At 51.5% G+C, this 21687-nt stretch overlaps 1 protein-coding gene across 1 annotated transcript in view; it reads right to left on the bottom strand.

Moving 5' to 3' along the window:
* PAPPA2 (pappalysin 2) overlaps nucleotides 1-21687 on the bottom strand; it is a 95912-nt gene that overhangs the window by 36736 nt on the left and 37489 nt on the right. Inside the window, 10 exon segments of the mRNA XM_039555625.1 lie at nucleotides 3138-3360; nucleotides 3564-3699; nucleotides 7196-7330; nucleotides 8532-8725; nucleotides 8996-9087; nucleotides 10093-10221; nucleotides 10788-11280; nucleotides 12753-12874; nucleotides 14400-14592; nucleotides 15278-15571. Of these exon segments, the coding sequence (XP_039411559.1) occupies nucleotides 3138-3360; nucleotides 3564-3699; nucleotides 7196-7330; nucleotides 8532-8725; nucleotides 8996-9087; nucleotides 10093-10221; nucleotides 10788-11280; nucleotides 12753-12874; nucleotides 14400-14592; nucleotides 15278-15571 (2011 nt within the window).

Raw genomic sequence — 21687 nt, 5'->3', positions numbered from 1 at the left:
ACCGTTTAGGCTGGAGAAGAGCTCTAAAACTGAGTCCGACCATTAACCCAGCAGCGTCAAGGCCACCACTAAACCATGTCCCCAGGTGCCACATTTACTGGCGTTTTAAATCCCTCCAAAGATAGGGACTCCATCCACAGGGCACCTTAAGCCAGAGGCAAAGAATCAGGATTTTAAAGTCCTTTCCAACCCAAACTATTCTACATTTCTGTGAAATAAGACACCAGCATGTCTACCCAGGGTGCCCATAAATCTTCATACCATCACACATGCAGCTCATAAACTGACCCTACATAAATTTGATGCCTGGAAGAAAGAAAACAAACCAAATAAAACCTGTTTGGGAAACAGCCCTCTCTACTGAATAAAGTGTATCAATTGAAAACACGTAAACAACTCCCTCCCTCCATCTAATTTTCTCTCCCTCACATCCATTTTCCATACCAAAGGAATCCAAACCAGTCTCCCCTCGATGCCTTACACCCACTTTTGGGGAAGCAGAGGAGGGCATTCATACAGGAAATACAAACGCAAAGCAGATCGTCTTTTGTAGCACCTTCCTGTGAATTCACCCAGGCATTTCCCAGCATATGTGAACATAAAATAAAACACACGAAAAATAAAAGCAAGCTAAAAATAAATGTAGCAGAGGAAATGAAAAATGTTCCCCTGGTTCAGTGTATAGCCTGTACCAAGTTAAACAGGAGGGACCCTGGCTCAGTTTAAAAACGCAAAGAAAAGGATGAAAACCAGGAGACTTTGGGTCTCCTGGGTGGAAACTTGTTAGAAGTCTGATTTCTGCTCGACCTCATAAGGTTGTGATTGGGAGCAGAATGCACAGACAGCCCCAAATCTGCTGGCAGAGACAGCAGAGAGGGGTTCCTGGTGATGACAGTGAGGACACCACACTGCTTTGGTCTGCAAGCGCTCTGCCAACCTTCAGCACCTCGAGTGGGTCCCAAAGCAGAAGGTGACACTTTCTTCAAAACAAGCACGTGCTTTTCTGGAGTCAAACACCTGCTGCATCCTGGCCTGGAGAAAGCTGCACTTGATCAGCATAAACACCATCTCTATGCTTTCTGCAGCCCGCAAAGCGCTGCGAGATCCTTCAAGATGAAAGATGCTACAGAAATACCAACCTGTCACATATTTATTATTTTGGCAAGGAGCATTTCTAGGCTGAAGGCAGGAGACCCCATTGCTTTGCTGCTTTTGTTACTGTGCTTTCTCAGGTTGTTTTAGGAAAGCCCTCACACGCACGTACTGTGTACACGAGGCTGGGTGCGTGCAGACGGTCAGTTCAACTCTGTGCAGGAAGAACATGGATGGTCTGCGATCTTTCACACTCAAATGTCTCTCAGCCTCTGAAGATTTTCTATTCCTGGATTTTTATAGGGGTCTCCCCCCCTTGCCCCCCACCAGAGTCCGTCTACCTTATATGAAATGAATTGTTAGCCTTTAAAAATACTGCAAAGCATTCCTTTTGGAGATGGAACAGATTTTAAAAATATAGTAACGGGGGGATACTTGAATGTTTCCTGACTTAACAGAGGAAGATCCTTTATCATTAGCATGGCCACTTGAGGCTGAGAGCCTAACCCCCCCTCCCCCCGAATATTCAAGACTTTAATTCTGAAAATCAATACTCTAGATAGATTTTTTCACTCTGAAAACTCTGGGAATCTGATTTACTTCGAGTATTTGCTAAGGACACGCACATACCCTGCAATTCAGCATATTGCTGCGAAGTCAAGGCCATGGGGAGCCCATGGGATGGCAACAAGAGGAAGAGGAGACACGAGCATCCTGCTGGGCCCCTGGAAAAGGGACACAGCTTGGTGTGCCTTGGCAATATGGGAACTGGCCTGTGCTTCAGCTATAATGAGACTTTTATGAGGAAAACATCTATTTTCCTCTCTATTTGCCCCTATATGGGCATCTCCTCATCACCAGTCACTGCTCAGCTGTGACCAGTGAGTCTTTTCCTCCTTCCAGCCACTTCTCAGGGGAAGGGGGAAGCTCTCAAGCAACAAGAATGCCAAATTATTTTAAGGGATGAGAAAATGTAATTGAAAAACCACATCAGTTGGCCAGGGTCTTAGAAGTATGTGGGTACATTGCTGTAACAGCTACCAGGAGGAAACACGCTGCATTTCAGGTGAACACTGATCTTTTAATGTAAGGCTGAGAATAATATTTATATTCTGACTCACTAAGATTTACGTTTCTGTATAAATCACACATGCACTTAAAAAAAAAAAAAAAAAAAAGTAAAAAGCCACTTCAGGATATTCATGGCTTCCAGAACTCTACATAAATCAACTGTACCACAATCCCACAGACTTTAAGAAAAACACACACACTCCTTTGTTATCAGGGACATTCATTCATCCAGAGCCATCAACAGAAGGAACATGACAAGAGCAGCAATGAGATGACCCTAGACAAAGCCCTTTTGTGCTTAACAACCCCAAAGCTCAACTCAAAAATCAGAACTCCCAGTGGTGTGGTTTGAGTAACTGGCTGAACTGGAGCCCTGGATCAGCACATGCTGGTAACTTCAGGGACCTGTGACCCGAAAGCGAAGCCACCCTTGGCAGATCTGGCTGTCGTCCTCCCCTCCACCCTTCTAGCACCCAGGCTGAGCACCATCCCATCACCCCTCCTTGGGCCTCCAGCTCTGCTCAGCACGCTCCTCCAGCCTGGGTGAATGGAGTCTGTGTTGGACACCAGTCCTCGCCCGTCCTTTTGCCAGCACAACCCGCTCGGAGAGCGGTGCCCTTCTGCAAGCGCCGCCCCTCGCTCGCTGCTTTGGGAGGCTTTAGCAAAACCCCCCAGTGACAACTTCTCAGCCATTTTCAAACTTCTCCTGGTTTTCCCACCAGGAACCTGTCCTTTAGCACCGTTTTGTACAGGCACAGAGGCCACGCACAAGATGTGAGTTTCTGCCTTCCCACTCGCTCCAGCAAGATAAGCAAATCGAGACTCGTTACATCAAATCTCCCAATAACACCTCAAAAGCCATCTGAGGATAGTTGCAAAGCACTCAATGAGAAGGTAAAAACTCCAGAATTCAAACACAAATTCCCAGAGGAGACCCTGGGTGGCCACTGGGACGTGCCCTGAGGAGACCGTACCTGTAGCACCGATGGCCACAACCCTCCTCATGCTGCAGGAGGCAGGTGGTGAGGGGGTCAGAGGAGCCAGGCTGAGCCAAGGTCCGCAAGGCCACGGCTGCGATGCCCACAAGCGGAGAGGAGAAGTTGAGAAGCACCGAAGCCACCTGTGGGGATGGGTCCTCCTGGCTGTGGGTCACATCGATGACGAGGGGGTTGTGCTGACACGACAGCTCATACATCCCTGCGAGACAGGGCAAAGAGAGAAGAGACTCGCCCAGCTCCGGGGATTTGCTTTTGGCTCACATCTGCGCCCCCCACATGCCAACAGACCAGCTTGGAGGGCAGAAGATCCTGCACGAGGGGCAGGGGACAGCAGTGAGAGATCACAGCCGTGGTGGCGGCTCCGGGTGTCCCTGCTGGTGTCACAGCCCACAGGCTGCTCACCTAAAGAGCGGTTCCGCCCATCGGTGTCAGTCAGCTGGACGGCAACCACCGGCTTGTGCTGCTGGCTTGGGACAGTGCCAGAGGAGGCCAGGAAGACCAGGAGAGAGGTGGGCACTGCAGGTCTCTCAAAGCAAACCTAGGAGAGAGGGCAGGAGAGACTCTGAGAGCAGAGGCACACCAAATACAGCTTCTCAGATCCCATACAGGCGAGAGAGAGAAAGAGCGAGAGCAGTAGGACAGCAGGAGCGGGCATAAGGGGTCAGAGACCCTGCAGGGCTGCAAATGGGTGCAAAGGTGGGGGCAGGGGAGGGGGAAGGGAGGGAGCCAAAACAGTCCTTTCCCTCCTAATTTCCCTTCTCCCTTTTGCTAGCCTTCTCCTCACCTATTCAGTCCCACTTCGACATAAATTTACAGCATCTTCACAGCATTCACGTTTGCTACTCTTTAAATTGAGCAAGACCCAGATAACCTCTTTCCTGGTCTCCTTTCACCAGGCTCTCACTCCCACCCCACACAGAGCTGGCCAGGCAAGTGAGGCACCCAGAGAAAACAGCTACCAGCCTTACCATCAAAATATTTCCAATTAAAAAACCCCAAAGCCCAAGAATGTCCCCAGTACCCACTGATACGGCAAACTGTCCACCAGCCAACACGTGGAAAGGTTTGTGGGAAGAAGCCCTGCCTGCTGGGAGAGCCAGCAACTTGCCACTTGTCTACAACCCTGAAGGCAGCTGGAAGTAGCTGGGACTCTCATGGTATCAGTCATGGCAGAGCAGATGTTCTTTGGAAGTGAGAAGACAGAAATGTTTTTCTCCCCCACCCTGGTACCCTCCCTTCCCCCCAGTGCCGAGATGTGTTTTGATCAAGATCTGCCCAACACCACGTTTTTGTCGAGTGCTGGCGTGAAGGAAGCCCAGAAATTCGAGGCAAAGGTGTATTTGGAAAGAAGACAAGTCCTGGCCAGCCAGGCACAGCCCAAGGAGCAGACTGTGGGAATGGAGGGGACAACCACGCAATCTGTGATGGCAGCCTAGCCTCAGGGTGGTTTGTGCCACGTCAGGCATTGTTCACACATGGGAACAGGAGAAAACCTTGGGCTCCAGCCCAGGGGTCCCACCCTGCAGGGAGGTGCTCAGCAGCAAAAGCCCTGCGAGAGAGGCCCCACTGCTGTCTCCTCGCTCCCTTAGCCAGGGCTCGCTCACTTACAGGACTGACCTGGCTGCAAGGAGTGGACCAGAGGGCTCAAACATTTTTATTTGGTATACCCCCCTGTCTCCCTTGGTGAGGTAAGTGGGGGAAGAAGGAAAAGAAATGGGAAAGCAAGAAGGGAGGAGAAGAAAGAGAGAAGAGCCAGCAGTGCTCACAGACAAGGAGCACCCCCCAAGACAGAGCTACAGCTGTGATGCCCCAAGGACCTGGCTGATTTTAACCCAGCCTCCAAGCGTGGTCCCTCAGGGGAGGAGAGGTAGTTAGAGAAGTCAGGTGAGGCTTTCCCAGGACTACATCTCAGGGTGGAGAGTTCAGTCCTTCCCTTTCTACAGTACATCTGCATGAGGCCGAAAGACGCTGGCCCCAAGTTAGGCCAACAGCAGCTAACTTGATTAACATCCCAATCCTTTTCAATACATATTATGTGCTTGGCCACAGCAGGCTATCTTCTTAATTTTTCTCCCTCCCTCCCTCTCCCCCTTTCCTATTCAATTTCCTGCATTACACACCCTGACTTGCTTACATGTGATTATGATGTCTTTTCTCGTCAGATGTATTAAAAAACTGAGAACAAAGCATGGCTGGAGATCTGCAGATGGTAACGATTCCCACGTGCAGACAGACCCGAGGGGCACAGCAGATGCTCTGTTTGGTGGCACAGACACACACACACCTCTGGCCCCCGACCTAATCACGGCACGACAGCGAGCGTGGTAAAACACCAGCACCGCTTTTCCAGAGCGGCTGTGGGTCCCTGGAAACGCTCAAGGTCTGATGGAGCTCTGAGCAACCTGGTCTAGTGGAAGGTGCCTCTGCTCATGGCAGTGGGGTTTGAGCTAGAGGGCATTTGAGCTCCTTTCCAACCCTAATCGTTCCACGATCCTTTGAGCCAGCCTTTCCCTTGTTCGTTGGTGCCACCTCTTCAGAAACGATTCCTGCCATCTGATGAGTTTTGTGTTGCAGCTCTAGCCCGGGTGACACAGGTGCAACAGCTGTAAGATGGCCCTGGCAGTTGGCAGGCACCAAACACGCCCTGCACGTGGGTACACATGTGCATCAACAGCACCATTCCTGTCCAGGCAGGCAGCTGTGCTAGGCAAATTGTCAACAAAAAGCTCTCTTTCCTAACCCAATATGTTACCAATCAGGCCAACTCTTAAAAAAAAAAAAAAAAAAAAAAGAAAGAAAGGCATATTTATTACTAGTCCATAAATAATTTTATGGGTGGAAAATAATAGCACTCCTAGAGAGAGCACGGAGAACCAGTAATGAAAGTCTTTAGTATAAACATCCACAGAGGAAGAGAACTGACCACAAGCTCCAATAAAACTGTAACATGTTTAACCCCTGCTGAGAAGTGGAAAGCCAGCTTTCATCTAGGTAAGGCAGAGGGGGAGGATTACTGCTTTCTCCTTAGCAAAGGAAGGAAGGAAGGAGGCACGTTTGTCATGGCCAGAGACTGCAGCCGGAAAGTGGGTTGTGAGCACACAGATGAGGAAGAGAGGGAAAATTGCAAGAAGGTTAAAGAAAGTTGCTTTGGAGAGACAGAGGACCTCAGAGCAATACCCGTGTTTATATTGACTCTGGTTTGATGATTCACCGAGCTGTCTGAGCATCTCGGGAAAGAGGCCTTCTCCAGAGAACCTTGAACTAAACAGGGAAGCTGCCCCTTGGAGCACAGAGGGAGCAGCATACCAGAGCCTGGCTTTCCAGCAACACAAGGCAGCAGCCACAAAACCTCTAAACTGTGCCTGTGGTCAGAAACCCAACACTGTAAAAATCCCAGTGGCCTAGCCCTCAGCTCTCCTCTGTCCCTCTCCTCTACCTGCTGGGACAGAGGGGTTTGACCCTCCCAAGGGCAGCCCCCTGAGCCCCTGCTGGGCTGTAGGACCAGCCTCTTGGGGCATAGAAGTGCCACCTCTGGTCTGGAGTCAGCAGAAGGACCTGTGTGCCACAGCTGATTGCTGTGGGCTTGGGGTGCTCAGGACCCCTCAGGATGGCAGAGGGCATCCAGCTGCCCTCTGCTGCTCTTCCCAGCCATGGGGACCCAAAGGCAACTAGGACTTCAAACACAGCCTGTGCCTACCCTTGGTGGGTGTTAAAGCACAGCTTGACTGCGAGGGAAGGTCAGGAGCAAGTTGTTTCTCAGCCTCGAGGCATTTCTGTGGTGTTTTGGTTTCATGCAGTCCTTCTTGCAATCTGCCCTAGGATGGGTTTGCTGTTCACAGTGGGAATGGGGCATCTGTGTAAGATCCAGACACAGGATTTAGGGGTTTGCAAGGAGTTCAGTAGGACATGAAGCACTATATGAGTAGTTTTAAAAGTTGCTCTAGCTCCTATGCGACAGAAAAGGATGGGTTTTGTCACCAGTGCTGGGTAAAGACAAACAAATCCTTTGTGCCTGACCACATGTCCTCACTTACCTTGAGCCAAACCCCCTCATCACCCAAGAGCATCTTCTCATTCGGGTCCTGAGCATTCTCTGGGCTGGGAGCACAGGGAAACCAAGCAGCCTGCAAAAGGTCCTTTGGCACCTCATGGAGGCGGGATTTACACACCTGGAAGAAGAGATTTATGTCAACCCAGAAGGCTGCAAGGGAAGGAGAGAAAAACAGCACCTACAAAACCTCAAGGAAGATTCAACAAATGTTGAGAAGGACCCCAAGGTGGCTCCTAGCATGAAGACAGTTAGGATGTGGCTTCCTAAGTGACATCTCACTGCCCACACAAGTTAGGATGTGGCTTCCTAAGTGACATCTCACTGCCCACACATGTGCACAGAAGGCCTTTAGCATTTTTGGAGTGCTGTAAATGCATTGTTCAAGCATCTCGTGGTGCCTGCAGGGCTGAGTAGCAAACAGTGAGCCAAGCTGTGAGCTGGTAGTGAGACCAGGGCATCCTGATTTTGGCTGGGCTCATGAGATACAAAGGAACAATTCATTTGCCTGAATAACACTCTTGTGTTATGAATTGTTCCATTCAATGCTCTGTGGCACCCCAGACAGCTCCACAGGCCTGGCAGACAAAACCTGGGAGATACAGGTGTCACTGTCAAGGAGCAGACACCTGAACCCAAGGCACCTCATTAGACATGTATATCTGCGCAGTTTAATCATGCTGCAGGTCTCAAGAAGATTGTTCCTCATATCAAGTCAGTAGAAACACACGTGTAAAGGGCTAAATATGATCTCTTTACATATTTCTTGCCTTTCTTCAGCCTGCTAGGAAAGAACATACACACCACGTTAACACCGATCAGGCAAAATCCCCTCCAGGCTCTGCTCCAAGGCCCATATGAAAGATGGGAATTCTCCCATTGATTTTTCTTTGGCTCCAGATCAGAGGGCTTGGGAGCACAGTACAGACGCTGATGTGTGCGTGATTTCATCCTTTCAGGCCCTGACCTTATAAGGTATTAGACTTACGGGATTTTTTTTTAAGCCAACAGTGGGACAAGTCACACGCTCCAAGTTGAGCGTTTGGCTGGTGGGATGGGGTGGTCACTGCTCAGTGAAATGCACGGCTGAGGGAGCTGCTCCCTGCCAGGATGAAGCACCTCTCCATGAACTGCGGTTCCTGAACTCAAGGCCTGATGCAAGAGGAGTGTGAGAAACGCCCAGGTCCTCCACTCACTCCCTGGCCGGGAATGTAGTAATCAATGAATGCTTCCAGAGCTGGTTTTGTTTGTGCCTTCCCCAGCACAGACTTTCCCAGAAAAGTGAGTGGTTTTGGTTTGTTCTTGTCCATGCCTTCACTCACCTTCACAACAGGCTCTCCAGTGACCAAGGAAGCAGGGCAGGACTTTGCATCCTGCTGGGAGGCGTAGGCTTTCGCTGCCCACAGATCCACGTATCCCTCAGGAGTGTATGGGCCACAGTCCAGGATGCTGCTGGTCCTCTCGAAGGGCTCACACACACCGTCCCCGTCGTGAACGTAGCACAGGCTTGGCTCCCCTGCAGGGAGAACGGGGGTGAGCTGCTGACAAACCAGGCTCCAGGCACTCACACCTTGTTACAGGAGGTTTGCAGTCTCTTTAGCCTGGGGTTTTCCCACCACAAGGGCCTGACAAGATCCGTAGATCACTCCGGCTGCAAATCCAGGCTCTGTTGCGATGAGGTGCATCGCCCTCTGCTCCAAGGAGCAGGGTGAACTACGTACAGTTCTGACTCCTACCTCGAAAGGAGTCAATCCATTGGGACCTGTCTCAACCCGCTTGGACTCACCGACACAGTTGAAGCCTTTTTCCTTTTTACACTTCCTGGAACACCCATCTCCATCCAGCAAGTCCCCATCGTCACATTCCTCCTCCAGGCTCCTAAGAGGGCAACAGCCAGATGTATTAATAGCACCTTTGACTCAACACCCCCGTGCTCCTGCCCAGTCATGAGCGAGGAGCCTTGTCTTGGTTCTTTGTCTGCACAAGCAATTCGAAAGGAAGAGCCACACGTGGAATTAAATAGACAAGAGAAAACACCTTGCCAGGGGATAAAAGGAGGTTAAAATCACAGCATTTGGGAGCAGACATGATTGTACTGTGACTTTCCTCTAAGACCTGAGGCAAGAGCTATGGGAGAATAGAAGAAGTAGAGAACTAAGCATCAGGAAGATGTGCTGCTGGAGAAAGCAAGTGTTGGAGAGGGCAGGAGATTCTGAAATGGGGCTGGGGTTTCAGTGGGAGCTGGAGAAGGAGGTAGAAGGGAGAGACAGAAGGTTCCTCTCCCTTTCCTCACACTGCTAAGAAAACTGGTTTCAAATGAAAGTGATCATGAGTATCCTGGAAGTTGAAGTCTGAAGAAGCTAGAATACAAAATAATTAACTCCCAGGCAGAGCAGCTGAAGCATTGGGCTCTCTCACCGTAGAGGTGGTGCATCCCCCACGATTTGGGGTCTCTGAGCAGAGACTGGACAGCTCTCTAAAGGCACCTCACCATGTGGGACTGCACTTGTTGCAGAACCTACTCCTGCAGGGCCCTGTGTGAAAAGCTGCACTGCCCACTGCCAAAAGCAGCTCCTTCGGGTCAGACTCTGCAACAGTTCACTGAGATGGGCCAGAATCCAAGCACTGAAGTCAAGAACAGAGGCTGTTCAGGCTGGACCCCCCAGGGAGGGCATGCCTCTCGAAAAGACCACCTCCATCCCCTGCGCACGTGGCACCTTACAAAACACAAGCCCTACAGCTCGGTCTGCTGCGGGGATTCAGTGCAGCACCCTCAGCTGTGTGCCTGTGCGTGGAGGACCCACCACCTGCCGCTTCCCTCTGGGGCAGGATGACCTGACAGCTTACAGAAGCTCAGCTGAGATCTTGAGTTTTTCGACTTACGTGGTCACCTTGCCGTCCCCACAGTAGGGCGTTCCATGCACGTGGACGAGCGGCGGGGAGGCTTCTCCCGAGGTTGTCCCAGAGACCACCTGCACCTGGTAGCGGTACACCTGCCCAGGCACGACTTCCCTGCAGGAACAGGGAGAGAACTTGAGGGAAACAGCAACGTCTGCAACACTGAGATTTGCTCGCCACAGCTATAGATACCACGTGCGTGTCCATGCAGTATCACAATCTGACGTGTCTTCATACTCAGCCAGAGGCAGAGCATGTGGGAAGAGAGTCTTTTAGGACACACTGCTTATTTCCCAAGGGTCTTAGCTGGGGAGAAGCAGCATTAGCTTGAGTAATCATTTTACTGGTTGTATTGACGGGAGAAATGTTTTACTGATTGTATTGTTGGGGAAAATGTAATTTTACGGGTTATATTGATGGGGAAAATGTTTCTGGGTTTAATGAGCTCCTTCTAAGTTAACCTGGGCTCGTGCACAAGGGTTGTGCTGGCATGGTGGGCCTGCCACACGCCTGCTCAATGGCACTGGATGCAGTAATTCCCAGTGCAGGGAATTTTCCCAGGAGGAAAGCCAAAACAGAGGTGAAACCATCCAGGGGTTCCAAGACACAAGACACGAGGAGGGAATCAAAGCTGGCTCAGACACCCCCTCAGCCCAAGACAGAGCAGCCTGGTGACTCACGTGTCAACAAACTGGCGCTGTGCCTGCAGGGGGGTGGCAGGGGACCCGTCTGCAAACGGGGGCTCACGGAGCAGCCGGTACTGGATCAGCCGGCAGGCCGAGCACAGGGAGCTGCGGGGCACAGAGCTCAGCAGGGCCGTGTCTATCTCCATCCTCTCGTCAAAGGTGTAGATCTTAACCCCAGACATCTTCTTAGGGATATTGAGCTTCACAGTAAAGGGGACGTCACAGAAGGTGTCCAGGGGGCCCAGGTGGATGGACTCCCCCTGCTCTGTCAGGATTTCAATGTCAGACAGCGCCTTGGGGGAGCCCGTGGAGAGGTACGTGGTCCAGAGGGTGAGAGAGTCGGGGTAGACGGGGTGCAGGAAGCGCAGCTCCAGGATGCAGCCGTCCGGCTGGGGGCACGGCACCGTCATGTTCATGTCGTACAGGTGCAGCTCCGGGCTCCAGGCCTGCAGACTGGGCTCACAGGGCTGATCCACATCGGGAGGACCTGGGACAAGCAGGAAGCTGGTGAAAACCAGGGGGCAAGCTGGCTTCAGAGGAGACCCACAGGGGTGATCTTCCTCACCCATCTCCAGGCTGTAACTGCACACCCGTGTGGGTTTTCACCCACTACAGGCACGTCCTAAACTGGTGGCACCTGCCCTAACATCCTGGAAAGCAATAATCCCCCCTGGTTTCCCACCTGCTGGGTACTTGCACACATACACAAGGCTGAGCAGGTCTGGTGTCTCACAGCCCTCTCAGATGGGAACAATGGTATCCACATTGCAGCTGGACACAGTGCCACGATCCAGGGACAGCCTGGACACAGCTGAGGAGCATGAAGCTTTGCTCTGTAGTCCCACAGGTGCAGAAATTTTGCCAAGGGCACCTGAATGCTCCAAGCAGAGCAGAGACTGAAGCTTTGCACAAGCACATGCCAGAACATAATCAGGAAGGGACCAGGTCCAAAGCAGGGAAGCAGGTCTGGAAGGCTGATTTTCCAGAAGAGCCTCCAGAGCAGTGCCCAGGCTAACCTCAGAGCCCCAGCCTGCCTCCCCTGACGGTGGATTAGCACTCAGCAAGAGAAATGGAGTGCTGGCCTTTCAGACCCAGAAAGGATCACTGGAATTTATCATTCTGTAGTAGAAATACCCTTGTCTTCATTAGCCACTGGAAGCATTTCTTAGGGCCCAGCACCAATTCAAAGCCTTCACCCATTTAACACAAGTCTAAAAAGTTTCTGAAACCCACAAACTCTCTCTTTTTATCAGAGCAAACAAGCACTTGTGATAACTACAGACACACAGAACCATGTCCTCCAGCTCTGCGTGGTTCAGCAGCAGCACATGCACCTCACACAGCTCCCAGGATCAGCTCCCCTGGTCTCCTGCCTCCTCTGCCCTGCTCTTGGAGGAGCTGAGGCAGCAAGAAAAGCCCAGCAGCTCCTATGGCAGCTGTGTGACCCTGAAAGTCACCAGCGTGCCCACAAGGTGGGTCTCTAAACCAACATCTGGGTCTCGGCACAAGAGAAGCTGTAATGCCCGGCTGCTGTTCGCCTTGCTGGGGAGGAATGGGCTGCCCAGGGCTTGGCACAGACTCAGCACGGAGCTCCTCTTGCTCTCTTTGGACAAGACTACATTAAAGTCTGCGAGTGTCCCTGAGGTCCCACAATCTGTATTTTAAGCTCGATTTCAGTTACATGCTCCTCCTCCCTTTGGTCAGTATCTCTCAACAACACCTGTCTGAACAATGATTTGGGTTAATATTGGCGTGCCAGTTGGTTTGTCCAAAGCCAGCTGGCCATTAATTACCAGGTTTCTCCTGGGCACCAAGAAGTCCTTCCTGCACTACAGAACCCCTGCAAAGGGAAGACAACTGATTCTCTAAAAGAAAAAAAAAAAAAATAAAATTGTTTTCTTGTACCAGCAAGATTCTGCCTGGGGATTCACAGACAGCAAAAGAGAGGAGACATTTTACCTTCTGCTTCTTCTGGGGTCCAGTAGCCAGAGGAGTCGCAGACCCGCGGGGAAGAGGCCTCGTGCACGTACTGGCGGAAGGTGCCGTCCTCGGCACAGCTGTCACAGAGCGTGTCCTGCTCCCTGCTGACAGAGCACAGACACTGCCATGTCAAACCTTCCACCCACGCCTGTCCAGGTGCCGTCAGGCAGCACGGTGGAACAGCAGAGCTAAGGCCTCAGAAACTCCCTGGCTGCAATAAAGCTTCTTCAGAGACAGGGAAATAAGGGTGGCCCTGGGACAGGCTGGATTTCACCTCTCCTCTTCTCCATGCTCTCTGGGTAGTCTTGAATGAAAAACCTGTCCCCTCCCCGCCAGTCAGAGCGAACAGACCCCACACTTCCCAGGGCAATGCCTCTGGACTAGAGTGGGTGCAATTAAGGCTCTCTCTGCTAAACCCAGAGTCAGGTTTTGGCTTCCCGCATTATTTTAATACAAACCAGTCACAACAATGTCAATTCCTGTGCTCTCCAAAAAAGATAAAGGCCCCTTTCTATTATCAGGGCCAGCCTCAGCCACTTTCCTTGACCAGTTCATCTCAGGGGACGCAGGACTCCCACAATGGATCAGCTCCTGAGCCAGTTAGGAGTGACAACTTGGGACGGCTCAAAAGTGCCTTACAGACCCATGGTTTCCTGCTCCCAAATCACTTCATCCCCCAACAAAGCAGCTTATTTGGATGACTCAAGGCTTGCCAGCCCTCAGAGCCTCTCCTGTCTGTGGGGTGACTCTTGCACGTGCTCTTGTTACTCCTGAGCAAAAAGCCCATTGCAGAGAGCACCCGTCCTTTGAAAAGTCAGCAAACACCGACCCAAAAATGCCCCAGCTGCCTTCAAACAGCATTTTCCTTTTAATTACAAAAGACAACTTTATGAAGCAGCTTCAAAATAAGTTCAAAAGCTCTTTATGTATGTGCTTATGATCCCATAAGCAAAAATACATATATATATATATGTGTATATATATATATATATAAAGTCTCACCACCTAAAACCTGGCGGAAACTGAAATATTTTAGTAAGAGGGGCTGCTGAACAGAGACACTGGTGGGTGTATCCAGGTCTTGGTGGCTCCCTTTTAGGGGGGAGAAGACAGCCAGCCTCCCAACACCCGTGGCCATGCACTGCTCACCAGCCAAACAACTCTGGCTCCTTGGCATCATTTCTCCGGCTTGAAAAGTTTCCTGACTTACCCCCAGTTAGCTGCTCTGCGAGTCCGTGACAGCGCTGGGAACGAAACCCAGCTCTTGTGGTTCGAGCTCCCTGCCTTAACCACAGGGCTGCATTTCCTCCTGGTAAATAGCTACTTTATACAATAAGTGCTAAATTAAGCTCATTTTTCATTCCCTGATTGCACTCTGGGGTTTAAGAGCTGGCTTTGCCTCCTGATGCTCTTTGGCTTCCCCTCCCGGCACCCCGACAGCAGGAAGCTTGCAGGAGAGCCCATCTGCCGGGGGGCCATCGCAGCAGCCTGGCTCCTGTGCCTGAGGGCTCTGCTGGACACGACCAGGGTGGGAAGGGGATTGGGGGTCCACGCCACAGAGACCCCTCGTCCCTTCTAGCAGGCTCCCGTGCAAGCCCAAGCGCACGGCAAGCACAGCAGCCTCACCTCTCGTGGAGGACACCGCTGATGGGAGGCAGCCAGTAGATGCTGAGGGAGTCCTGTGTCTGCCCCGTGACCATGGGAGGCATCGGGATGGGCGCCGGCTTCTTGCTGTGGCCCCAGCGCTGGTAGACCAGGTCCAGGTAGCAATGCATCCGGGCCACCTGGTTGGGGGTGAAGCTGTTGGTGCAGTCATCGTCTGCGGGAGAAGAGAGGCTGGGCTGAGGGTCGGGGCACGGCGACACGCACTCTTCCCTCCTGGCCAGACGTTTCTGGGCACTTCTTCTAGGGAAGGCTGGGAGGCACCAGCGGGCGGTGGCTGTGCTGCCGGGGCTCTGCGGTGTCGTGTGTCCCCGAAGCCACAAGATGGCACTGCCTGAGCAGCTCCGCGCCCCTGCACCTGCCCGGCGCCAGCGCCGACACCTGGGCAGTGCCACCGCCCGCACCGCGCCGCAGGAGCGCCAGCGCCGGCAGGGAAGCGCTCCTCCGGCCCCCGTCCTCCTGCATGCCAGGAGAAACACCAGCCCCCTGCGGCACGCCTTTGGGAGCCACGCCAAAAGGGGGCAGGAGGTTAATAATTAACAACAACAACAAGAATAAAAATAGCTTCAGGACTGGAGAACAAAGGCACACGCAGACAAGAGCAGCCTTGATGCATGTCCAGGGACCCACCGGCCAGAAGGGAGGGATGGATAGAAACAGCCCGAGGGAAGAAAGTGGTTAAGAAGCTGCTGCAAGCACTGCCTGCCACACCCCAACACATCCGGAGGGACCATGTTGGCTAGGGAATGAGGGAAGGTACTACTGGCAGAGGTGGATGGGAGGGAAACCCAAGCTTTAAGGAAGATGACCCCTTGTGAGTCCCAACAACGATGACTCGGTACCTGTGTAGCTCATGTAGTTGTTGAAGGGCGTCCCCGTGAAATGTGTCTGGCCACAGGTGTCATTGGTGGGGTCGGGATCCCGGCAGAGTTTACTCTTTGGGGCGGGGGCAGTGTCGGCACAGAGGTCTCCGGTCTCCATAGATGGAGTGGTCTCCCTGCAGGGATCGTCACAAGATTCCCGCTCGCTCACTCCCTTAAAGACGTGGTACAGCCCCAGGACATGTCCCACCTCGTGGATCATGGTGTTGGTGTGGCCGGGCATACCGTAGTAAGCAGGGTTGAGGACAACTCCGCCTGGAATTGCAAGTACAAAGAGCATCATTCCACGAAAGGGACAGTGGACATTGTCATTACTCACCTGTGAGAGGTGAAACTCCTCTCATTGTGCTTCCAGGCCACAGACAAGGGGCCAGATGGAGACCCAAAGATGGCCATATTCAGCTTCTTGTAGGACAGGAAGAGGCTCCTTTGCCCTCTTGGATTGGAACATCGTGGGTGGTTTTTCTTCCCCTCCTACGTTATTCTGCCCTCAACACCTTCAATCATTTCAGCTACCGTTTCCGTCTGCATCGTTTTTGCATGGCTGTAATTCCGTGTCTGCTTTGGATCACACAACTCCACAGGAGGTTTGGAGCCAGGGCACCAAACCGAGCCGTGCTGTGACTTTACAGGGATCATCTTTCGAACCAGAGGACAGAAGTCCTTCCCTGGCCTAGACAGGTGTCTGAGGCAGGCCAGCTCCCACGGCAGGTGAGGACCATGAGGTGCTGAGCAAAGTCCCGGCACACCCAGCTGTGCCAACCAGAAGCCAGCTTCAGCACAAACCCATATGGAGATTCACGTGCACTGCCCCCGGCCCCTGCTGAGAAATCACCCACGACCTATGGCTTCAACCTCCAAACCAGACTCTGAGGGGTAAACTAAAAGTCTCATGAGGTGCTGTTGAAATCCACTAAACTTCTACCACAAACCTGACCCAAATTCAGTGTATTTTAGAGTGGGATTTCCCAAGACACAGCTTCTGAAGATCGCTTCCTCCCCTTCAGAGGGGTCTGCATGTGAGCAAGGTGCACCAGGTGAACCCAACAAGAGCCTCACAAACCATCACAAACCTTCTCCTCTTCACTGGGGCACCCCAACCCCTGACTCAAGGTAACACAGAGGGGCAGTTCATCCCCAAGCCAGTTTGGTGCAGGTTCAGCTGTCAAAGATGCTGGAGCACAGGCACAGATCAAGTCCCCCAGAAACTGTCCCGGAGCTACCACCTCATACTGAGAGCAACAGCATGGAGCTGGACAGGACCCATGGTGATCCTGCCCTAAACTGACCTGTGGCTGCAGGACAAGTTGCTTTTCCTTTCCTGTGAGCCCGTCTGTGATGGGAAGAATAAGGATCAAGGATACTGACAAAAGCCAGGTGGAACAGAGCCTTCCCTTTGCTCACTGCCAGCATCTCCAGCTCCTGATCCGGGATGAACACCCTGTCCTGACAGCTCTGTACCACACCTGCTAGGAAACTGTCCACAGAAGGTGCTCAAGAACAAAACAATTGGCTTCACTGGCCTCCTTTTATTTGCCTCCTTTCTTTTTTGTCCAGATTAAAATCTCTTTGGAATCTCCGCATTTTTCTCCCTGTTTTGAGGTTTTTCACTGGCCACTTCCCCCCCTTTTTCTCTTCCCATTTTCATGCTCCATCCACTTTTCCATGCTGCTTTAGAGTGGAGGAGCAAGGGCTGGGGAGTAACAAGACAGGGGTGCTAAAAGCAGACCCCAGAGTGTGCCCAGGCTGACTCCAGGCAACTCCTCCATGTCTCCGGAGGCTGTTTTTACACAACCGCTTTTAACCCAGACAGCTTGGATGGCAGCGTGGTGAATAGTTGGCTCCGGCACAGCTTGCTCCCTTCTCCTTTGCAGGGCCCTGGAGGATTTACTGTGCCAGCTTCCTCACGGCAGAGCCTGTGCTACTGCATCTCTGCTGATGAGCACTGCCCTGCCAGCAAAGTTGGAGCTGGCAGGTGGCCACAGCGTGATCCTGTCTCCAGCCACACAGACTGCTTGAAATCTGCTCCTGGATCAGCTCCGTGCGCTACCGACTACCTCATGTCCTCGAGGATGGGGCATTCCTTCCAAGAGACCGTTTTCTTCAGATCGCAGTGTCTCTGGCAAGGCACCAGCAGGTCTGGGACTCCTATGGGGGAGCCATGCTGGGTGAACACTGAGCTGGGGGCTGGAAAGGGACCTTCAGAGATGCCCTGAGCAGTTCTCTCCCAAGCCCTTCCAACAAGGGGTGAAGAAATAAGGGTGGCGTCTTCTATGGAACATCCTGCGTGTGTGGCCCATGGAAGGGCTGAGAGGCACCACTGACCTGTCAAGTGGCACCGTTTCTTAGCTCAAAATTCATGTTTATTGCTCTTCCTTCCCACAGCGTGGATCTTCTGTCCAGGGCTTGAGGCAAAGGATGGGTCACAAAGTAGCTGCAATTCCCTTTCTTCCTAGTTGTGAGACAACAGAGCAGAGGACTTTGCATCCCATCAATCAGCTCTTGACCCTTTAGTTGCCTGGAGATGGGTCACAAGAAGGTACAGAGGTTGAAAAATCCTTTTGGGGACCTCCACGTTCTGTGCTGTCAACTCTTAGGTCTCTGGAAGCCATCGCCCTCTCAGTTACCACCCTGGTAAATGCTGTAGATAGCAAAGGGCATCCCATTGATGGGAAACCCAGTGGGCACATAAAAAAAAGAGCCCTGCTTCTCATTTCAATCAAAACAGGGCATGAGAGAAGAGAGAAAATAAAGAAAAGGCATCTCTACAGCCAAACCCAAGCCTGAGCAAGGCAGGGGGGCTGCCTGCCCAAAGGTCTGAAAGGAGGAATGCACACACAGAAAGAAAATAGAGTTCATAAACAAGTAAATGAGACGTGAAAGCCCCACACGCATCCTGCAGCAGTAACCACAGGGAAAGGGGCTGAGCACCAGGGCGCAGGGGGCCCTGGGACCAAGCAGCCCAGCCCTCCTCCCTGCGGAAACCCCGCGCTCTTCCCATGTGGTGAATAAATGGGATTCCAGTACAGGGAGGCAGAAAACTGTCACAAGAGAGGGGTGCCAAGGCCGGGGTACCCTGTCTCCTCCCCTCCTCTCTGCTGGCTTCCCCTGTCCCATTCCTCCCCCACACTCCACAAGGACGACCATATTTTTAGTACTCATTTTAACAGCTAATTAAACCGCAGAATTAGAAACAGCCTGAGAACTCTGCCTTCCAGAACGTCCCTATCCCTTCATTCCCTGTCCCCACTGCTCCCTGATGAGTTGGGAGGGCTCCCAGCTTCGGACCAGGAAGTTCTACTTCCCCTCTGCAGGATCCTGGCTGTGAAGGCAAGATGTGGAATTGTTCACAACATCCCAACAGGACCACCCTCCCCTCTCTCTCCACTGCAGATCAGGCATTCCCTTCTCACCTCTGCCTCCTCCTGCCCTGGGAGAAGGGTTAAATTGGGCCTCCAGTGCCTGAGAACCGGCTCAAGGAGGTTCACAAGGTCAGCATTTACACAACAAAGCTAAAAACTTCCATGTCCCTGTGGTATCAAGGGGGTCCAGCACTCCGAGGCAGGTGAACCAGAGACTTCTTTGGACTCGCTCACCCAGCCAAGTCCGGGCATCTGGAAAGCTTCAGGTCTGGCCCCACAACACCTTGTCCCTCCAGGCCAGACCTGCCAGCTGCACGACCTGCTCACGTCCCCAAGGGCAAGCCTCCACTCTGAACACGCAACAGGAGATTCCCAGCCCACCAGTACAGCCAATGATCCGTGCTGGTGTAGAGCGTGCTCCTCCTTTACTCACACAGCCCTGGAAGCTCCTGCTCCCAGGACGTTCTCTGCTACCAGCCAGGATCAATGGCAGTGCTGAAGGACTCCCAAAGGAGCCAAGCCATTCCTAGGTCAGGGCTGTCCCAGAGGACATCCTCAAGTGACTGCAGGAGCTTTAAACAGTGAGGCACAAAGCTGAACCTGCACTGCAGGGCCAGTCTGCCCCAAGCACTGAGTCACAGCAATTAATGGAACAAACCCATGACAGTTAGTCAGACAGGAAGATGGCCATCGCCTAAGGTACCTCGGGTGGAAGGGCTGGCCCTCCTTCAGGATCCACTGACCTCTGCCAGATATATGAGCTGGCCTCAGCTTATATAACTACAGAAGGTATTTATAACATCAAATGTTCACAATTCCCTTGCCTTTCGACCATGTTTATGCAGTTCACATGCAGCTACACATGAAGTTTAAAGCATCTGCATTATTACATTGCTGGGTTTTTTGAACAAGGCTTTCCATCACAGAAAGCTAAGGTTTTGTTGGTTTGGTTTTTTTTTTTTTTAAGGAAGTTCCTTGACTCCTTCTGCTTTGTAGTTAAAAAGATTTACTTCTAAGTTCTCAGAAAACTCATTCCAGACTCCAAGAAATCTGAATTTGCGAGGAACTCACTGTGATTACGGTGGAAAGACTGAAACAGACAGTATAGTCACAGGGAGTGGTGCAAACAGACCTGAGCCCTTCTACCTCTGCTGCTGTCTGGCAGCAAGTTGTCTCTGTCTGGGAGCTCCACAGCAGCTGAAACACACTCTATAGAAATTTCATAGACCACTTCAGCCCTCTCCAAGCCAGTAATTACCTTTTATGCTTCATTGAAAGTAGTTGCTGTTGGCTGTATTATTGGTAAACTCTCCCTAAGCCTTCAGAAAGGCTGCCTCAAAATTAAATTTACTCAGGAAAAAAGTCTGGAGAAGAGCAATAGAACTGTAAGTAACCAGCACACGAACAGTTGTGTAATTTCTGGTAGCCCCAAAGGAGCATTTTGAAGAGAAGGGGATGAAAAACAAAGTTCACTGAAGACTTCCAGGAGGTGATGACACCAGCAGGAAGGTGAAGAGGACCCTCTTGAGAAACACACTCAAAGATCATGAAAAAATGGTTTATAAGAAGATCAAAATCCAGATGGGCAGATTAAACAACAACTGGAGAAGGACTGATGGAGAGCAAGAAAACCTAGTGATTTTTGGGCTGAGGCAAAGTATTAAAATAGATGAAGGGAAGGCAGTTGGAGGAGAAAAAGTCTCACGATGCTTCTGCTGAAAACATCTAAGAAAGTCCAGTTCAGAGAAACAAACAGAGCAAAATCTGACCAAGCCTCTCTGGGGACAAGAGGCAGTTTGGCTTCTCAGAGAAGTCAAGGAACCGACTTGATTCATGCAGAGAACTAAAGCAGGAGAAGGTCTGTCTGTGTGTAGGGAAAAATCAGCATGGCATTTCTGCTCCATGGGAGCAGACAGTGGCATGAGGGGTGCAGGTCTTGCATGCTGACCCTCACATTTTAAGGTCAGGGTAGACAGGAGATTAGCAAGATCTAGCACAAGGAAAGGAGTCTGTCTTTTTGGAGACAGACCCTTCTCTTGTGTATAGACCTGTCTCCACCCGTGGCCACAGTTAGGTCCCTAAGCTCAGCAATTTTTCTCAAACTGCCATTAACTCCTCCCAAGGTTTTCCTTTCTCTTTATTCACCACTTTACTTCCACATCTACTCAGATTCTCCAGCAGCCTCTTGTGAGAGTTTTTGTCAAAAGCCACATATGCATGGCCTCCTCAGTCCTAGGTTTCTTCTGTGTGGGACAATAATATACATTGTGCATGGTACAAAGCAAGTGATGATGTGGTGGAGCTCACAGTTTACAGAGAACAGAGTCTGCCACCCGCCCTCCCGAGCTCATTAAATCTAAAACCAAGGACAGTCTTGAGCTGAAGTCTTCAGTCCGTGCCAGAGCCTTAAAGAAGTTGGGATCCAGCTTCATACTTCACAGCTCTGGCACCAGAGTCAAGACAACACCCCTTCTCCCCTCAACCTCCACGCTAAAACCCTGATCCAACATTTCCAGATGGTGCCATTTCTCGTGTCCCTGGCTGGACACGAGCGCAGAGACTGCAGCTAAATGCAAGCTTTTGATGAGACCAGTCACCCCAATTACCCCTCTGTACAACTGCTTGCAAGCCATTGGAAGGGGTCTGAGGAGAACGTGTGTGGCTGAAGCACTTGCTGCAGTCAGATGATTGTCAAGCTGAGCCTTGGAAGTGATTTCTGGAAGCTGGAAGAATAAATTTCATGGAGATTTGCCTTCCTCAACAAGCAGCTGTAGCCACATGCTATTGAAAAAACAGCCCTGAAACCCATTGAGGGAGGGAAACTGGCAAAAAGGAACTTTAAAACAGGTCTTTAACAGCAGTGTAAAACTTTTAAGGGTTGAACATCACGCACTTGTAAAAGCAGAAGGTCTAGGTCTGCTGTGCAGGTGTCAGGAGTAATTATTTCCAGTTACTTATTGAGAAACACTTTAGACATTTTGACTGCAAAGTGTAAAGGGCTTTGCCAGA

Source organism: Corvus cornix, chromosome 8 (genome assembly GCF_000738735.6).
Source record: "Corvus cornix cornix isolate S_Up_H32 chromosome 8, ASM73873v5, whole genome shotgun sequence".
Classification (NCBI taxonomy): Eukaryota; Metazoa; Chordata; class Aves; order Passeriformes; family Corvidae; genus Corvus; species Corvus cornix.
Note: the sequence above shows the minus strand (reverse complement) of the source record. Positions and strands in the feature narration are given on the sequence as shown.